Source organism: Drosophila ananassae, chromosome 2R (assembly GCF_017639315.1).
Source record: "Drosophila ananassae strain 14024-0371.13 chromosome 2R, ASM1763931v2, whole genome shotgun sequence".
In the NCBI taxonomy this organism is placed as follows: domain Eukaryota; kingdom Metazoa; phylum Arthropoda; class Insecta; order Diptera; family Drosophilidae; genus Drosophila; species Drosophila ananassae.
Window position 1 is genome coordinate 11,141,590 of NC_057928.1, and position 20,969 is coordinate 11,162,558.

A 20,969-nucleotide genomic window follows, 5' to 3' on the forward strand; every position below is an offset into this window, starting at 1 on the left:
TTTGGGGCAACTGGCAAACTCGCACGAGACGGTGGCGACTGCTGCATAATAAATTCGCTAACCACGTAATGCTGCAGCTGCAGTGCAGGGATTTCGTATACATTTTTTATGCGAAACACCCGCCCAGAGACAGAACAGAGACAGAGAATGAGATGGTGGTGGAGAAAGGATGGAGACAGGACAGCAGTAGCGGCAGGGACTTGAAACTTGGGTCAGAAAGTTTAAGGAAAGTCAAGAGTTAACAATGCGGCTTCAACGTGTTGCCGGACCTATGTCCTGTTCTGTCTCGCCTTTAAGTTTCGCCTGCTAATTGGATTTGGTGAACTCAATAAAAACTGAATTAAATCCAATCTTTTTGGGGTGACGGGCAGATTCAAAACCCTTTTCCTCACTTTGGTGACCATTGGGTACAAAGTTTTTGGCAGCCATTATGAATAGACAAGTGAATATTTTTTGAAGGAGTTCGCCTCTCACAGGAGTTGAGTTTTAGTGACTCGCCGAAAACTTTTGCATATTAAAATGGCATAAAAAGCAATGGCCACTATTTCCTTTGCCAATTGCATAAAAAAGAAACCAAATTTCTGGCAGGTTTTATGTTGCATAACCAACGAGGACCAAAATCCAACCCGGCGTATGCGTGATTTTTTGTTTCTTTTTTTTTTATTTTTTGGCAGCTCAGCAGCAACGGCGGCAGATAAAATGTCATTAAGCTAAAGTGCAACAACATTGCCGGAGGGGGCAGGGGTGGAGATGTGGAAATAGGAGGGGCAGCTGCCCACACAGTGGTCAAGAAAAGTACTCGCACATTGCGTGACGACGCCTTCGCATGCCGCAACCAGAAAAAAAGCAAAAGCAACAGCAGGACATGGATATGGACTATGGATATGGCATATGGGATATGGGGTCGGATTCAGGTAGAAAAGGAGAAGGAGCCGACGGGGAGTTCCTCCTGTTGGCCAGATTACGGGCACGATATGCTAATTTACATGAGGCCACGCTCGCAGCGACGGAATTGCCGAGATGGAGATGGCGATGGCGCTGCCTTGTTGTGGGCGATGACACGATGGCCACGCAATGCTGCCACAAGGGCACTGAGAAAAAAAGAGGACTACTTTCTACACAAAATATTTATAGACAAATTAAACTACACTGTTTCTGCAACTCTAACAAGAAGATTTCTTAATAAGATGTAATTGGATAGCCTTTCCCCTAAACCCTTTAACTACTTTATTATAATTTCTCTCACTGTAAGCACCTGATCGATATCGGAGCAGAGAAAAATGTGGTAAATACAAGCAATCGAGTTGTAATAAATTTTAAGTGTAGCTCACCCGCGCCCCAAAGCAGAGACCCAAATGTGAAATTTAGGAGGCAGCTTTGGAATCTGAATCAGAAGAGTGGGAACTTGTTGCACGCATGTTGACACACACGCATGTGGCAAGGGGCAAGTGGCAAGGGGGAAGACATGCTAAAGAGGCGTTAGAAAGGCCGCAATCGAGAGCCGTTGATATCTGGCAAACATTTCACCTGTTTGGCGCCCGAACAGCCGCATATGTCTGGGAACCCTCTGGCCGTCATTACTCCCCCTCTTTGCGGTTGCAAGCACTTAAATATCGACTGGCTGGAGGCCTGCTGTTGCTGCTTCTGTGGCGACCGTTGCATGCAACAAGCGTCAATCACCCGCACAAAACTGAATATAAAAATCAACAGTAACAACAACAAACACACTCGAAAAAAGAGAGGCCACAACGGCAACAACCGTTGCCTGTTTTGCTATGGAAAATTGTTGATTTGCCGCTTGATTGCGTGCGTGCTGAAAAGCCGGAGGGAGATCTAGGGGACTGGAGCTGGAGAATGATGGCTGGGGGGTGGAGGATCATAAGGGGGGTGCCGCCTGTGGCACCTGCACCTGACCATCGGGGCGATTATAGAATCGCACTTGGAGCAACGGGAAAGGAAATGCGAAAGAAAGTTTATGCCTTCAGGCCTTGGATGGCCTATTAAATGCTCTAAACCGCCACCTATTGTCAGCGGGTGAGCCCCTTAAGTGGAACGCAAAAATATATATCCTTCTGTATATATATATGTATATGGGAGCCGACATCAAGAGGCTTTTGAGGTAAAGTGTCAGGAAAGTGGTCATGTTTCGTTTATAAAATCTGAAATCATTAAGAGAGTCGACAACAGAATATTTTAACTAAATGATACCCATTATACTTCATATAAAAATATTACAATCTCTTCTTAAAATCAACATCCATGAATGTAAGCTCCACTTTTCTTATAGGCGTATCCCTCGAAAAAATTTCAAAAAATTTAAAATGATATTTAAGACATATTTTAAAAGAGAAATGGAGCTATTCGATGCGCCCATAACAGAATGGTATACTATTTCCAGATCGGATATGGATTGACAGAGATATGGCTATCGGAAGGGGTCCAACTAGCGAAATCTGGAAACCCCACTTTTTTATACCCCCTTGAAAAAATTGCAAAAAATTTAAAATGATATTTAAGACATATTTTATATGGCTTTATATGACTATAAGACATATTTTAAATGAGGAATGGAGCTAATCGATGCGCCCATCACAGAATGGTACACTATTTCCAGATCGTATATGAATTGGCAAAGATATGGCTATCGGAAGGGGTCCAACTGGCGAAATCTGGAAACTCCACTTTTTGATAGGGGTACCCCTTGAAAAAATTGCCAAAAATTTAAAATTATATTTTAAACATATTTTAAATTAGAAATGGAGCTACTTGATGTGCCCATCACAGAATGGTATACTATTTCCAGATCGGATATGAATTGGCAGAGACATGGCAATCGGAAGGGGTCCAACTGGCGAAATCTGGAAACTCCACTTTTTCATAGGGGTACCCCTTAAAAAAATTGCAAAAAATTTAAAATGATATTTTAAACATATTTTAAATTAGAAATGGAGCTACTTGATGTGCCCATCACAGAATGGTATACTATTTCCAGATCGGATATGAATTGGCAAAGATATGGCTATCGGAAGGGGTCCAACTGGCAAAATCTGGAAACTCCACTTTTTGATAGGGGTACCCCTATCAAATAGTATACAGAAAGGTATACTATTTCCAGATCGGATATGAATTGGCAGAGACATGGCTATCGGAAGGGGTCCAACTGGCGAAATCTGGAAACTCCACTTTTTGATAGGGGTACCCCTTAAAAAAATTGCAAAAAATTTAAAATGATATTTAAGACATATTTAAAATGAGGAATGGATCTACTCAATGCGCCCATCACAGAAAGGTATACTATTTCCAGATCGTATATGAATTGGCAAATATATGGCTATCGGAAGGGGTCCAACTAGCGAAATCTGGAAACCCCACTTTTTGATAGGGGTACCACTTGAAAAAATTGCAAAAAATTTAAAATGATATTTTAAACATATTTTAAATTAGAAATGGAGCTACTTGATGTGCCCATCACAGAATGGTATACTATTTCCAGATCGGATATGAATTGGCAGAGACATGGCTATCGGAAGGGGTCCAACTGGCGAAATCTGGAAACTCCACTTTTTGATAGGGGTACCCCTTAAAAAAATTGCAAAAAATTTTAAATGATATTTAAAACATATTTTAAATGAGGAATGGATCTACTCAATGCGCCCATCACAGAAAGGTATACTATTTCCAGATCGTATATGAATTGGCAAAGATATGGCTATCGGAAGGGGTCCAACTGGCGAAATCTGGAAACCCCACTTTTTTATAGGGGTACCCCTTGAAAAAAATTAAAAAATTTAAAATGATATTTAAAACATATTTTAAATGAGAAATGTGGCTATCGGAAGGGGTCCGGCTGGCGAAATCTGGAAACTCCACTGTTTGATAGGGGTACCCCTTGAAAAAATTGCAAAAAATTTAAAATGGTATTTAAGACATATTTTAAATATGGAATTGAGCTACTCGATGCGTCCATCACAGAATGGTACACTATTTCGAGATCGTATGTGAATTGGCAGAGCTGTGGCTACCTAAAGGGGTCCAACTTCCCCACTGGAAACCCCACTTTTTGAGAGGAGCCCCCCTTTCCCCACCGAGGAAATTCAGGGTATTTTGAGTAGTTACCTTAAACCCACCTTCACCTGCCTCAAACTATTAATCCTCTAGGTGGCAATGCCCCAGAAAACGAACCCCTCAGCCCCAAAACGAACTGTGCTCTTTTATGACACACATTTTTATGCCGGAAGTCTGCCCCGTGGCGTTTGCAGAAAAAAAAACAAAAAGCAGAGGGAGTGGGGTGCTGTGGAGATCGCGATTCGGGCCGGGAGGCCCCCCAACCGGGTGAACCGAGCCTGGGAACGGAAGCTGCTCTTCCAGCCGACCAAGCTTTCCAAGCCTGCCCAGCGGCAGTCATTAACAGCTCCAGCCGGGTAATTAAGCGTCCTTCTCCCGGAGGAAGGTACCAGGTATCGCACCTGGGACAGAAGCTCACCTCAAACTGGTCGTCGCATCGTCATCGCAGTCGGCCAGGCCAGTCAGTCAGGTGTTAATGGAAAATTTGCATTTTCGTTTAGAGTTCTCGTTGGGACGCATCGATTCGTCATGAGTCGGTTAATTGAATGTTTAAATGTTAGACAGCCGCGGAGCTGCCAAATGGCACAAAAGCCAAAAGCTCGTTGAGGGGCGAGCTCAATTGCTTTGGCAACGGTTGTAAAAATGTACAAAAAATATGGCAAGAGAAAGGGTTAGAGTTAGGAAATAGATAATGGTAGAAGGGGGAAATACTCTAATATTGTGGGAACCAGAATAATTTCTTTAATAGATTTTTCTAATGGTTGTTCTACACTACCAATTTGGCTTATAAAATATTTTAATTAGCCTGATTAGCCTATTTAGCCTGATTTTTTTTACCAACTAAACTATAAGCAAAATAATGTAAGCTTTTTTATAGATTACCTTTCGTAGATTTTCCCTGGAAGTGCTGATGTTGCAACAATTATGAGTTGACTTAAGCGGCTGGGACAGGAATGCCACTGATGGCCATTTCTTTCCCATTGGACTAGTCCTCTCGACTCCTGGTTGCCTGGCTCCTTGGACCTGGTGATTATGGCAAGGCGATAAGCATATTGGTCGAGCGACGCGATCCGGCGAGCGATTGTTGCACCAAAGTGGCAAGAGCAATTTGTAGCCGGGTGAACGTGCAGCGACCAAAACGGCAGGCCAGCATTTCATTTTCATTTTTTTGTGGTCGCTTAATTAATAGACAGACTCCGTCTCAGATTGTGCTGACCACTTACCACTTGCATATGATCAGTATGTGTTGATTGGTGCTGTCCAGGCACTGAGAAAAAAGAGTGGTGGCCATTGAGACAATATCTTTTTTAAAATCAGTTTAAAATTTAATACTTGTAAGCCCATATTTTCTTACAGTGTCGTGACTAGTTGGTATCTGTATCTGAACAGTGCTCGCCTATCGTATTCGTATCTCTCGACGCTGCTTTTATGGGCCGTTCTGTGTTGACAATTTTTGCCATATGTGCAACGGCCTTCGCGGCCGTTCTTGTCGCATAAATCAAGCTGCAACGCTGCACCAGCAGCCGCTGTAGCCGCAGCCGCAGCCGCAGCCGCAGCAGCAATTGCAGCTGCAAGTCACTGATGCGGGAGAAAAAGCCTGGCCAACAAGAAAAACAAATCGCAAATCGCCTCGAATCGAATTGAATTGAATCGGTATTGCGGGTGTTGCCCGATCGTTCCCAGCCTGCCACAACGGGTTTTCCGCTCAGGCGACCTTACCAACTATGCAACACAGCCCCAGCCACAGCAACTATGCAACGGCGACAGCAATTTATTGCCCAGCCATCAATGGAAGTCAATGAGCTGCCACACCTCCTCGCCCCGTGCTTTTTCCTAAGGTCGTTTGTGGGTGGGTGTAGACCGTAGACCTGGTAGACTTGGGATCTCAGGGGCACCCAAAACTCCAACTCCAACTCTAGCTCCACTGAAAAGCTAACTGCACCTGCTGCTGCTGATGATGTTGCTGCTGCTGCTGCTGGTGATGTTGTTGATGTTGCTGTTGCAGCTGCGCGACGCATGCAAATTTGTGATTAAGGCCAGGCGGCAGCATCATCAGTCGCTCAACTCCGGCAGAAGCAACAAAATCTTCTTGTCTGGCTGTCTGGGGTTAAATTGCGAGAATGTTTGTCTACCAGCGATCGTGGGTGTTGCTGCTGGCGATGAGTTGCCACGGGGCCAAGAGGCATGCCACAGTCGCTTTTTCATCAACGATAAATAGAAGAACGACACGACCTCTTGCCAGATGATGATTCATTACCGAAGAGAAAATCTTCAAGAGGTTCAGGAAGTCTTCAGGAAGTCTTACAAAGATTTCGTAATAAAATATTTAATTACATATTACATATGAGAATTAACGAAGATTCCATTTAGTTTAATGTGAATATTTTATATATTTTTCGCTAAATTTTTATGGTAAAATTTTAAGTGATATTTTAATGGCAACCAGGTGAGAGTTATAAACCGGACTTACATTTCTGAAATGACATCCTTGCAGTTCGTACGATCCCTATGCACAACGTGATGTAGATAAAAATATATCGTAAGTATGTAACTTACATATTCTACAAAAAACTTAAATGGAGATAGTTAAATCCTAGAAATATTGGAGCATTCGCCACGATAGTCAAGAGTGTGGTTGGCACTGGATTATTGGCTCTGCCGATGGCGCTCCAATGGTCTGGGATAATTCTGGGAGTTATGCTCCTTATTGGAGCGATGATGTTACAGACCCACGGACTCCAGCTTCTGGTGGGTGGGCAGTGTTCAATAGGACTCTGATCCATGACCTTTATACTTGCATACTTGCCACAGATTGTTTGCATGGTGGAGTGTGCTCGACGCCAGAACGTCGCCTATGTAAACTATCCTGACTCGGTGGTCTTTTGTTTCAGCCAAGGTCCTGAATGCATGAAACACTGGCCAGTGATCATCGCCCGGGTGGTGGACTTTTTCATAAGTTTTTCCCACTACGGCGTCTGTGTGATCTACATCGTATTTGTGAGCCTGAACATTAAGCATATCATGGATCAGTACGTTAAGGCGATGGACGAACGTTACTATATAGCGGGCATAGGGTTGATTCTGATTCCCTTGTTCATGATCCGGCATCTCAGGTACCTGGTGTGCCTCAGCCTTTTGGGCAATGCCCTGACCTATTTTGGCTCTTTTTTGATACTGGGCTATTTGATAAAGGATCTGCCAGAGCTTAGTGATCGGAAGCTGTTCGGGGAGCCCGTGCAGTTTCCCCTATACTTGGATATTATCCTGTTTACAATGGCTTCCGTCGGTGTGGTAAGTTCTAAATCAATCCATAAGATATAGCTATTACCTCTTTGTATTCCTGAAGATGCTGGTCATTGAAGCGAAAATGAAATCACCGGAAACTTGCATAGGCTGTTTTGGCCTCATTAACATGGCCATGCTGTTCATCCTTTTTACGTATATAACTTTTGGTGTATTGGGCTACTGGAAGTACGGGTCGGAAGTTGCCGAGTCAGTTACTCTAAGCTTGCCTCCGGAAGAAGTGTAAGTTGCTTCTTTATATTCATTGATTAGGATAACTCCGTAATTCCCCAGGCTCTCGCAATTCATCAAGCTTCTTTTCGCCTTTGACATACTTTTTTCGTACCCCTTATCCGGCTACGTGGTCATTGACATAATCATGAACCACTATTGGAACAAGAACGGTGACTTGGGGCAACCCATAATCAAGGAGATTCTCCTCCGGATCATCTTCGTATTGGCCAGCACTCTCACTGCCGTTGCCTTCCCTATGTTGGGTACTTTGATGGCGTTCGTCGGGGTCTTCTGCATTCCTCTGATAAATCTAGTTTTTCCGGCCGTAATGGATTTGTGTCTTCTGTTTCCGCCGGAATACAGCTACGGAACGCTGCGCTGGAAGCTGATCAAGGACTGGTTTCTCATCATCATCGGCATTGTGATTTTTATTCCGGGATCTATTGCTGTCCTTCTTTCAATCAGTAAGCAGATGATTTCTGGCTAATACTTTAGATTCTTTTAAAAGCCAATTAATCAAGAAATTATCGTTAGGGTACATTTCGGAGGAACAATTTTGGAGTGGTTTTTCAAATTAATCTATCGATTGGTTTGCTAAATTTATACTATTTTATAACAAATAAATAATACTCTTATGTTTTCTATAATTTTGATTATATATATTCAATAAGGAGTCCGAAGGATCTTGAAAAGTTCCAAGCTTGTCTATTTCAATTTTTTGTTGCCTACTTTTGTGGAGTAATTAGTATGAGTCAGAAATAAAAGATTTTTATAGATTATAAGATTGTTACTATTATTTATCATATTGTAATAAATAGTAATAGTGTATTTCCTTCTTTGTTTAAACTCACGCAAAAAAAAAAAATACACATTTTTAAACAAATCTTCTGAAATCTTCACAACTTATTTAGGAAACTCTTACTCTACCATTACTACTCGGAGTAAAAAATCGTTTTGTACATTTGCGTTTTGTGGCTGCAATATTTTAGATTAGTTCTCTGCCATCGCAGACAATTTAACGACAAATGACATTCGGAAAGCTATGAATTTTATGGACAGAACCTTGTCGCAGCATGAATGGATTCGAAGCGGAGTGTGGAGTCTAATGGAAGGAAGTGGAGGGATCAGTGGTGCAGTAATGCTGTGGTAAGCGGGTTATGCGGGTGCTTCAAGAGGCCGAAAGAGCCCGCCAAGCAGGTTTCACCTGCCGGCAGTGAGCCGCCTTGCCCCTGGCCCCCCTGCCCCCGTCCACTGTGGTGTAATTAATGCAGCAGCAGCTGCGCTTTGCCTTCTGCACCACCGCCCCTTTAACCCTGTCCTTGCCACCGCCACCACTGTCTTATCTCTGGCTGGCATATCGAACAAGAAAAGAAATCTTTTATAGTCTTTTGCGGTTTGTCTTTGAGTCATTTTGGCATGCATTTGGCATCGATTTAGAAAAGTTTCGCCTGGGCCGCGATCCGAGTGCGTGAGTGTGGGAATCATGGTCCTAGTGCCCCACCAGAATATCCACACTGTAAGAAATAAATTTGACTATTACAAGGATAAAGTGTTAGCTTTAAAGTAATATATTTTTATGAAATTTACTCAGGGAATTATAATTATTTTAATAATGAAAATCAAAGTTATTTTTCGTCAAGTGCAAGCGGGTGAAATGAGCGATTCCAATCGCATTTGTTGGCTTTTTTTTGGCGCTGCCAAACGGAGCGCGACACCCGCCGCAGACCGATTGGAATCAGCAGTCAAAGCAAACCACAGCAGCAATTGCAGAGGCAGGAAAACCATTAGCACCACACAGCGACTGCCACAGCAAGAGCAATGCAGCACCACCGCCTCCTACAAGTTTTCTCGGCTGGCGCTTTGACAAGCAGATTTTTGTGTTATTTAATTTTTGCAGCCACCGGCACCGCCACCGCCGCCGCCAAAAACTGATGAAATTCAAACGATAAGCCGTTCCCAAAAAAAAAATGCATTTCATTTGCATTTGCGAGGTCCGAGCAAAAACTGCAAATTGATGTGGGCCCAAAAATCCACCCAGAAGACATATAACATCTAGAACGGGGAAGAGAAAGCGTGCAAATTCCCGGCCAAGAATGCAATGTTCCCCGAACTGCTCAGCTCAGCTCAACTTAACTCAAGTGAGCTCCATCATCCAACCATTCCATTCCGTTCCGGCCTTTGTCATCTGCATCAACATGATGCGGGTCATAAAACGGCAGAAGTAAAGGTCACCGACGCAGGGTATACCCTTAGATCCTCGTAGAGAACATAAGCCATTCTATGTTTTATACAGACTTTATCCTCTAGTATCCTTGTCCACTTGGATACCTCCTAGTTACGGAATTCACTCGACTATAAATTAAACAGAAACCACAAACCCTCACTCTTAGCCATCATACCCTTTATTTTCAGAGTAAGACTGGCCAAGAGTCCTGAGCCAAGCCAAAAAAAAAAAAAAACAGAGCTTCCAATTTGTGCGGCTTGTCGTAAAGTGTTCTGTTGTTTCTGTTTCGCATTTTTTTCGCAGTTTTGCAGCTTCTGGCATAGAGAGAGAGCAGCCATTCATTTGGTTTTTATGAGCCGGGGCAGCAAGTGGCGATGAATGTGCTACGACCTGGACGAGGATAGAGGTCCTGTTTCTGGGTTGATTAGAGGGCCAGGTGCCTTTTCTGGAGCCTGCTTAGCCATGTCTTGCTGCGGCATGTCCTGCTGCTGGCTCGGGCTCTGGCTCTTGCCACATCGCTGTTTCTCCACTCCTGTTGATTTACGTTTTGGCTTATTGCTTTTTGGCCTGGCCCAGACACCCACAGCGGAAAAAAACTCACACACACATACCCATAATGGAGACAAGAAGTCATGAAGAATGGGCCGACAAATTGTTCAGCGTTTGTTTTTATTCAGTTTAATCTATTTTTTTGGTTAATTTGTCGAAATGTTTGGAAGCAGTTTAATTGCACTATTAATCTAGAATTAGATACTGCCAGCAATCGGTAAATCAGCAATTGGTAATGCTGCATTGATCTAAACAAGTTTGCAGAGAAAGAAAAATCTATATAATCTTTGATGGAAAATATGTAAGCGTTCAAAGGAAGTATGAACTCATAGCTTCTTCTAAACTTTTTCTTTTATAAAGTCGGGTCATTATTTGTATAATCTTTATTCTCAGTGTACTAGTGACCAATCCTCCTCTAAAACTCTGTAAATAATGAGAAGGCTGAGCCACCAAATCCACTTTGGATCAAGCCGCAATCTTTCGCTTCCCCGAGTGACTGATGAGCGATTGCAATCGGGAGCTGTTGATTGCAGATGCCTGGCTCTTCCGATCGTGTTTACCCAACCTGGATATATATACTACATATATAGCGTATATATCAGTATCAAACTGTGCCGGACAGGCTACTCGAATTGCCTTGGCACCTGCAGCCAGCTGCAGCCTCCAACTGGGTTATTGAGTTGTAAATTGAGAGAAAGGGGTGCGGATCGCGAAATTGGACCACTCGGTGATGGGAGGAAGTCTCCCAAATGGTCTGTTGACCTGGCCAAGACTTCATTCCAGTCAAGGGTGATTGCCAGCTGCCCATTGTCGTTAATTGATTACCTGCGGAGAGCAGGAGGGCCTCACTCATTTCAGTTTCAGCCTTGACTTGGCCTGCACCTGAGGTTACGCACTGATTACGCATACGCAGCGTGCGCCGGGCGACTTTTCTCACACTCCAGTACACTTGCCAAAATATTAAGAATAAATGTATAAATTGTTAAAAAGATATAGACACCGTGAAAAGATAAATTAACAATAAATAAATAATCTTATAACTATTTCTCCGAGTGTGACAACGTTTTTAATAATTGACAATCAAAGTAACAATAATTGACAATAAATATTAAAGCGCCATGGACCGTTTTTACAATGCAACAACGCTCGGCAATTAATGGCGCGTTTTAGCCATATAAAGTCTGGCCCGAACCCAAGTACCAGCCCCTGTTTAAGCCTCAATTTCGACGTCAAACGTCAAACAGAGGCCGACTCCGATGACGACAGTGTGAGAGCTTTTTACCTGGCCGATCGACTGGGGTTAATATAACTCAATTAGCTGAGGATCTGGGGCCGATAAATCAATCAGGGAAAACAAGGTGGACCGCGGGGCTGGGGGCAGAGCGTAGAGGGGTATGATTCGAGCCAGAATCCCTGTGGTTTGGCACCTGGCTGAGACTCGTCCGCTGATGATTTGCGTGCCGCGTTGCCATTTCTCAGGATTGCATTTAACATCCGGTCGTCCAGGCTCCCACTCCGCCAAAAACTCCCACTGGAGATTCGAACTTAATTGAAACATTTTTGCGTAAGCGGTCAGACAAGCCGTACAGGGGAGGAGGGGTGTGCCATGGGTGGGTTTCAAGGGGGGTAGAAGCATGGCACCTCGCCCACGCAGCATTTTGTAGAGGAGACTCCTGTCCTGCAACTCTGCCACGGCTTGTCACAAATTGAAAGCTACAAGCGGCAAGTACACGATTTATGTGGGCCGGATGGGTTAAGAGCAGAGTGGTGTGGCCACAAAAGGGAGGAGAAGATGGCCAAAAGAGGGGGAGGACTACACTGTAATAAAATATTAGAAAAAAATAAAGATTAAATAAAAAACTTTAATCGAAAGTGTGTTTTTTCAAAGGCTTGGTGTTTAAAACGATTTTTAAATATTTCATTTTGTGGAAACCTTTTTTCCAGTGCAGAGGACCCATTCGGAAATTGGCCTTATTGCTTTTTGAAGCCTAGAATGCATTTCTGAGCCTCGAACTGAAGTTAATCCAGCGACATGACCATGAACGCCGCCAGTTTATGGCATTTTAATGGTCACTTAATTTTGTTTATGTTTAATGGGCGCGCCTTTGGCAGCCGTCCCCCTGTTGGCCCCCGCCTCTGAGATATATTGATTGGCGATTAACCGAAACGATCCAATGGAGACGCCATTGTTTGCCAAATTGCGCATAATTTCTGGCTGCTAGCTGTTAGCCGCAAAAAGCCAAAAGCCGTCAGTTCGGCAGCCGAAGTTCGAGTTAAAATATTTGGCCAAAGCCTTGTGCAATTTTAATCAGCTTCCCCAAGACGAGAAGGAGCCAGCGTAGTCTCTTTCCCACAGACTCCCAGTTGCAGACTCCAAGTCCCAGCTCCGACTCCGATCTGAGGCTGAATGGCTGAATTAACAAAATCATAAAGCAAATAGTCGGACCTGAAGCTGGAGTCGGAGTTGGAACACTCTAATGATGATGAGCGCATCGCTTTTTCAAGCAAATTGCAACCACATTTCCTTTGTCGGCTCTCGCACCTCGCCATCTCAGTTCCTGGTGTTGCATTTGGGGTCTTAACCCATTGGGTTCTGGGCATACTCAGGTGACACATGTGTAGCATACCACTGAAAATTATGGGGCACTTAAAAGTGTCGCATTCTGGGGATGCTGTTCAAGGAGATTGGTAAATTATGGGAGGAAATAAATGATAAACTTGAGGAATTTTAATCTGGATAGTAGAAGGTTTTAGTTAAATTTTTTTAACTTTAAAGCATTTAGAGTTTTATATGAATTTAAAAACAAATGGTCATTGAATTAACTCGAATATAATAGTTTTTTTCCAGACTCTGTATCGTGAAGGTATAGGGTTAATCTCAATTCAATAATCCCCAACCGCTTCACACCCCTCTCCCACACCACAGGTCGTAATGATTTATTGACCGCAATTTTCAGCGACATTTTATTGCATTTTAATTAGTGTAATTTCAATTTTTGCCGCCGCCGCCTTAGAAAAGCAAAACTTTTGATAGAACTCACCAGAGAGGGGGTGGCGATTAAGGAGGGGCAAGGTAGATTAAGGATTAAATTAAGGGACCAAGGAGGAGGAGTTCCCAGACCAGGGCTCAAGTGCTCATTAAATTTGATTTAACCGCCTGTCACTTGCCACACCCACGCCACAAAGTTTCCCAGATCGCGTGTCGTCGCTCAACGCCTACAAAGAGTTCATAAATCCGCGAGATTTAATAACTCATAAATGCATGTAAATGCAACAAACAACCACCAGCCAACAGCCACCAGCATCCAGCAACATATTTTGAATGTCGCATAAAGAGCTCTACACAATAAAAAATAAATAGCCACAAAAAGTAAACATCTGCTCATATGAGGAAGAAGCATAGTGATTTTGGAAATACTCTTAAAAGTGTTTGGAATATGTCTTAAAAGTACTCTTAATTAAATTTTTAAAATATAGTAAACAGTTTTTTACGACTGGAATTTCTTTGATGATATATTTTGAGATTAATTCTTTGAACCCGATATTTTTAGAAATACCTTACTCCTTTCTAGAGAGCATAAAACATTAAGTGGAAAATTGGTAAAGAAAGCAGTTCAAAGTCTAAGCCAGACTCGGCCAAGAAAATCATTTACTTATTTTTCAAGGAAAGGAGAAGTATGGAATTTAATCCTGACTAAAAATAAATTCAATACAAACTTGAAGATAAATAAATAAAAGCCATAGTGGACAAAACAAGTGAATGATTCGGACAGCAAAGTCATCTTTCTTCGCCAAGCTGGCAAAACGATGACAAATTGCTTGAAATAATATAAATTTTGCAGCCAAGACAGTAAAAAGCGTCTGTCTGGGCTTTTGGCTTTTGGGACCCCGAGAGTGGAGTCATTGGGCCGCCAGCGCTGTAGAGCTGCAGAGCTCCATAGCTTGGAGCTGGTAGAACTGGTGTTGGAATGGCAGTCTGGCAGGCGAGTAAACTGTTGTTTTTCACGACGACGCGTGTCACATTGTCCACCCACAAGAGCAGACGACAGGCCAGACTCTAAGCTGGGGATAGAAAGGGGGGCTTGCTACATGGAGGATGAGGGGCTGGGAGATTTGCATAATTCGCTGGTCGGAATTGCGTCTGGAGAATAGGACGCCCACGCCTCCTCCACGAGACGGCTGCTCCAAAATAACGCCCTCATTTTCAACCATTTCCTCCCAAAGATCCAAAGGTCTAAGTCGAGTCTTTTGGCTTGGCAGTTAATAGTAATTAAACTTTATGATAAGTACTTACATTTTCATAAAGTCAACCCCCACAATTATTAATCACAATCAGCCAACAAATCTTATCCAAAAAGTAGCCCCCTTTTTCGAGACTTTTTTAACCCATTAAGACTAACCCTCTTGCCACAAGAAACCCGCACTTCTTCTGTTGCACCAACAATGACAACAAATTGATCTCAATGCGATCTCAACTCATTAGGAAGCCGACAAGCTCATTACTCGTTCATTTTGTGCCAGTGATCAATAATTGTTGGGATTTTGGTTTAATTTGTTTGAATTAGTGAGACGGAGGCGGCAGTTCCCAGGCCGCACTTCATAAATCTTTGTAAATTTATCGTTATCGCCCAATAAAATGTCACTCCAGATGTAGCATGTATGTAGGTAACCCCCTCGGAACACCCTCTGGAAACCCCTTTTCGCCTTGACTCGACCGTATGAGTGATAAATCGAGTGCGTTGTTGTCCAGCATTTGAAAATCGCAAGCAATTAAGGAGCTGGAGCAGTCACAGCTGTCCGTGCTACCTGAGCAAACACCTTTAACTGGAATGGACAGGACGGGACTGGACGATGGCAGGGTGGCAGGGTGGCAGTGTGGGACTTTCCCACTCCTGGCCACTACCACTACTATGGGCCGTATCAGAAGGCATCTCTCACTTCGTCGGCGGCGTCCTCTGATTGCAGCGACATGCTCGAAATTACTTTTCTGTGTACAAACTGTGGCACAAACACTCGAACCGATTCCGCAGGCTCAGCCACAATGCCACAAGTCGGCTTTGGTTGTGGGAGATTTATAATCAAGGCTGAAGTTTAAATGCCCTTTTGCGGCAAGAAGGTATAAGTATTTTTAACAGGTTTGAACTTTCTTGGGAAGTGGATAAAGGATTAAAAGTTTCAACTGTTTATTATTTTTTGAAATAGCATATATGCATATGGAAACTACTAATATATATTTTATTTTAATTCTACTATACTTATAAAACCTTTTAAAAGAAAATCATTCTCTCCAAAATTAACTAAGATATTAATAGATCTTATAAGTTATAAGTCTCCTAAAAAATACCCTATCCTAAACCGAATCCTCAAGCAAATATCAAAGCTATGCCCATGCCAAATGCCAGTTCAGATATCATTGTCTTACCAACTGCTACACATTTTAACACACTCCTCCTTGTTTTTTATTTTTTATTTTTTAAGCGGGGCAAGGGGGAAGCATCGGCAGCTGCGATAAGCGGGAATTAAATAATTTTACACTCCTCGCGATTATCGGCAGCGATTGTGATGCCGATTGCCATACGGATACGATTTGGTATATGCTAACGAGCTGGCTGCCTATAATTGGCCCAAAGGAAGAGAGAGAACCTGGCCACGCGCTTCCACTTGGCCAGAGTCTTTTGGGGTTTCGGGTTTTTTGTTTCGGTTTTGGTTGCGTCTCGGGAGTCGAGTAATTGACAAACAATTACCTTTAACGCAGCATTGTTCCACGGGACTCTTTGATCCATCGGCATTCGTTCGGCATTCTGGCTTTCAAGTTGCGAAAGGAGCGCGGCAAACACCTCAATTTTGGTACTGCTTTGCCTATGTGGGGGGAATGTAATGGAGCTGGGCCTTTGAGGATCGGAAATCGGTAACCAGTAAAGGAACAAAGTACAGAGTACCAAGCACCCGCACCCACCAACACCTGCCTTCAAAATGCCTGGCAAGAAGACTGGCAAACTGAGACAGAGAGCGCGGGACCATAATAATAAATATTTCATGAAGCTGTCAGCAACAAATAATCTAAAAACTGCACCGCGCTGACCAAAAGCCACAAAAGAAGCCGCCAGCGATGGACCATGGCCCAAAGTCAGGCTCAAAGCCAAAACCCAGCCCAAACATAGTCCAATCGACACAGAAAAAAAATTTATTCAAAAAAGTTTATTTAAGAAAACTATACACAATTTAAAAAATTTTTTAAAAATATGTGGAATAACCTATAGAGAATATTAAACCATTGAAAAACACTATTAACCTAGACTTTTTCTCAGTGAAGAGATCAAAAACAGAACTGGAGTTGAAGCCTCACAATAAAAACTGGCCAACTCTAGTGGGTGTTATTAAAGCCTTCTCCCCCAAAAGAGCTTCCTCTGGCAAGGTAAAAGATGAAGGCTACCGAATGGAATGCGGAATGCTTATGGCCACAAACATTACCAATAATATAAAGATGACTAAGAGCATTTATTAAACATAAATTCATGACTATATTGACATTGTTTATGCAAGATAGAGCGATGAGACCTGCATCAAAAATCAAATTTAATTCAAAGAATTCTCCAGAGATCAGGGAACTGGGATTTAGTAAGCTATTGGGGTTATAAGTTCGGTAAATAAATGTCATTTATTTAGCTAAAGAGGCTTTAAGATCCTTGGAGATTACTTTGGAAAAAATACGTTGGAAATCAAGGCCTAAAAGTGAATATTAAGCAGCTGGAGTTTCGACTCAAAATTCAAAACCCACGATCCAGTGGAAGCCCCCGCAGACATTGATGGATGCACTGACTGCCTTGGAAGTCACCTTCCTCCCAGAACAGGCTCAATTTTTTTTCGTGGTGATCTGGAGCAGCCGTCGCCCGGCTCCATGCACCTGTCAATACATTTGACATAAACCGGTCGCCTCCGAGCTTACGCACTGTCGGGAGTTTCGAATCCGGGGAGTTTCTGGAGCTGGAATGGGATTCAATATGGAACTGGGACTCGGAATGGGGTATGGGGAATGCCTGGCGGACCTGTTGCCATCACCATCATCATCATTTGATGCGTCAAACATGCGCTCAAACGCCTCGATAGCGACAGCGCCTGTGCAACATTGGAAGTTAAAACTGCAACTTTTGCTGCAACTTCTGTTGCAACTGCAACTGCGTCGCGTTGGCGACTGCAGAAAATTTTTATTATTATTACGACCATTTTAGCTACCAAGCAATGCGTGGAGCAGACGGTCAAGTGGGCCGAACTAAGCACTGAAAATAATACATTTAATTTAGATTTTTGGCGGGAAAATAGGTGTTCTTTTGATGTTATCTTTCTAAATATTACTTACTACTCATCTAAATATTAATTTTTACTATTTTAATAATATATTATTAACACCCTTTATCGTGCAGTGCATCAGCTATGTCTGAGATGCGTCTGCGCCGGCGCAGCAGTCGGCCAATAAATTGTGACGCTAATGTAAAGTGTGGCAAGCCATTAGTAGAACCAACGGCAGTCCCATCAGGATCGGATCGGGTTGTTGAACCCCCGGGACAGCTGATGGGAGACTGGAATTGAAGCCTCTTTTGTCTGTGTGGGAAGAGGATGCAAGAGGCTGAGTTGGGAGTTGGGTTGCTGGGTAGCTGGGAGCTACTGCCACGCCCATTAATACCTGCCCCCTAAGTTGGCATTTTTATGGCATCCGCTGTGAACAGATTTCACTTCCAGCGGAAAACGGAAGCGGCCAGTTGGGCTGCTCTGGACAGGTGGGGGCCAATTCAAATCAACTCCCAGGCGGTGGCAACTTCCTCAATGATGGATATGGCGATACTCAAACAGATGCAGGGTTATTATGAATTTTTAAGGAAAAAGTGAGATATACAAATTAAACTTTAAAAGAGCTAGAAACTTAGTTCAATGACATGGATCACTAGAGGGTTTTTAAAAGCTTAAGTTTTTCAGGAAAGATCAGATAGAGGTATATTTCCTTTAGAAATATTTATGTAGTTATAAATATTTAATTAATTTTAATAAAAACTTATGATAGAGTATCCAATTACCAGATTGTGACTATATGCCTTCCTTTCTGGTTTGTTTTTTGTAGGCGAAGTGGACTCTCGTTTGTGGTTTCGATTTAATAGATTAATTAGAGGCCACACCGGACCAGCGGCCGCCCAGTGATCAAGCAAAAGTTGTTGTCGCCATCGGACTTCCGTCAAAGAAAACTTCAAGCCAGCAATTGTCACAGCAGCAGAGCCATATCGGCCTGCCCCTTGCAAGTTAAAGTTTATAAAGTGCAGAGGTTTTCGCCTTCTGCGGTTTCTGTCCCAAAAAAAATAGAATTTTCTGCCACGACCTCAACCTCAGATGGGGAAGAGAGGCTGAGCAAACCACAAGGCACTTGATGCCAAGCGATGGCGGCGATGGTGGCGCTGGTGGCGATGCCGCATTTTCCTCAGCGGGTGGAGGAGGAAGTGGAGGAGGGACACAACGAGGACAGAACGTGGTTAGCAAATTTATTATGTAAACGGAAATACGGCATATCCTTGCCCAGGCAATGTCGGCGCCGCAGCAATAGAAATAGTTTCCAGCCCGCTGGCAAAAAAAGGCAGGACAAAGGACTCCTGGCTTGCTGGCAGTGATGCCTGGATGTTTGGAAAATCAGATTGTATATTAAAATATAGCTTAACCTATTTTTTAATAAATATGCTATATAGTTAATACTGTTCAAGAACCAATAGTAGAACATGCTTTCAAAGTGGTCTATTTTGTTCCATTTTATTCATAAATTAAACTATAATTTCTAGAAGTGTTGAAGTATTTTAAAAGGACTTATCCTATATTATAAAATGTAACAAAAATCTTGAATATGTATATTAAATAAATAATTAAATTTAAGGCCAAAAAGTCATCTCTAAGCTTGGGCAACAAAACCAAAGGAGCTGAGGGAGCCAGCTCGTAAATCGCATAAATTGTATAATTCTGGGTCCTCCATTGTTGTTTCTGTTTTTGTTGTTATTGCATGTTTGTTTTTGTTGCAATGTTGTTTGTTTTTTGTTGTGTGTGTGTTTCATGCATTTTGTTGCCAAATTGCGTTTGTAGGTGACTCCATGTCCTTTATCTCCGCCCATCGTCCAGGCGGCTCTCGGTTCAAATGAAACAATATGTTGCCAGGAAAACGGGGGGCGCAGGATGCTCTCCAGCAGGGGCTGATGACAGGGGCGTGGCCTCTGTGGGATTAGTGAATTAACGACAGATTGCGACACCTGCAACTTTCGAATTATCCGGAAAAGTTGGTCCGTTCGGATTGAATCCCATTTGCCGGCTCAATTAACAGTAACTTAAGGGAATCGGGTTCATTTAAATTCATGAAGTTTCCTTGCAACGTGGCCAGGAGGACCAAAGCAGAAACGACAATGACAGCAGACAGCAGGACGACAAGACGAAGGACTGACCACAACAGCCGCAGGATAACGTTCGACAAAAAAAAAACGGGTAACAGGGAAAAGGAAAACAATTTTATGGAGGAAAAGCATGGAAAAAATAGTCAAATGGTGAAGAAAAAAGTAACTGAAGTCAGGATGAAAATAAGTGCAATTTGATTCGGTCTAAGGACTTGAAAAATAGTTCAAGGAGAAGCTTACTTTAGGGAGGAACTAGTAATTACTTTTATAATCTTATATTAAAAGTAATATTTTTTAGGCAGTCTTTTTAAAGATTTCTTGCATCTTTAAATCAAATCCTTATATAGGAAATATATCCTAGTCGAAAAGTTGTAACTCCTTGACCTCTCCAGAATCCCATTTCCCGGGAGCTGCCTGGCTGTCCACATTTGATTCCATTGGTCTTTTTGGTTGAGGCCACACGAACGCATCAAATAGGCAAAGTTTTTTTGGTAGCCAGAGCGACGCCTCTGGCCAAATTTATGACATTGAATTTATGTGCAGCAAAGCATGCCGCCCAAAACCAAAAAAAAACTATAAGGAGTCAAGAGAGGGCGGAGCAGGAAGCGGAAGTGTGACAGAATCGGACGATCGATTCTACGGAATTAACTACTGAGCAAGTGTCGCCAATTGCATAAATAGAATAGAAGAAGGCCAAGAAGCCGCGAAGAGGCCAAGAAAAAAGCGCGTTAAACTGCTTAACACTTCTGCATGGTCACCCAAATGAAAATGGTAATGGCAATGGGAAAACTGTGGCCATAACTCATCCGACAAAAGGCTGGGGAAATTGTCTAAGAAAAGCCAAAAAAGGAAATGGCAAATGCATTAAGAAATAAGCAATTTTCTTCTGCTTGGAGCGGCAAAAAGTGCCAGGAGATCGGCCAAAAGGAGCACGAGCCAATATCGAGGGAGGAGTCCCCCAAAACGGTTAAGGCGAGCCAAGGACATTTCGTATTGCAAGTTTCCCTCTCCTCTCCCAGGACATTCCATGCTAAGTAGTTGCATTAAAAGCTTACAACAAAACCTGCGACAGCAACAGACAACAGGACAAGAAACAAATTTCGGTAACTCGCAGTTCCCTGGCCATAAAGTCGGCCCTTTGCCACCCTGCCACGCCCATGATTCCACGTCGCCCTCTTTGGTGGTGCCTTTTCCTGGCAGCG

At 42.9% G+C, this 20,969-nt stretch overlaps 1 protein-coding gene across 3 annotated transcripts; it reads left to right on the forward strand.

Moving 5' to 3' along the window:
• The first annotated feature begins 6,402 nt into the window (after positions 1-6,402).
• On the forward strand, positions 6,403-8,214 carry LOC6506452 (glutamate transporter polyphemus). 3 transcript variants are annotated; one of them, XM_001957815.4, is made up of 6 exons: positions 6,403-6,511; positions 6,560-6,604; positions 6,663-6,813; positions 6,877-7,356; positions 7,412-7,590; positions 7,642-8,214. In XM_001957815.4, exons 1-6 carry the CDS (start codon positions 6,501-6,503, stop codon positions 8,066-8,068), a joined length of 1,293 nt encoding a protein of 430 aa, XP_001957851.2. In that variant the 5' UTR covers positions 6,403-6,500; the 3' UTR covers positions 8,069-8,214. The 3 variants fall into 3 exon arrangements, with proteins under 3 accessions (XP_001957851.2, XP_032309875.1, XP_032309876.1); XM_032453984.2 differs by lacking the exon at positions 6,663-6,813 and having other exon boundaries at positions 6,957-7,356; positions 7,642-8,213; XM_032453985.2 differs by lacking the exons at positions 6,403-6,511; positions 6,560-6,604 and having other exon boundaries at positions 6,781-6,813; positions 6,957-7,356; positions 7,642-8,212.
• The last annotated feature ends 12,755 nt before the right edge of the window (positions 8,215-20,969 follow it).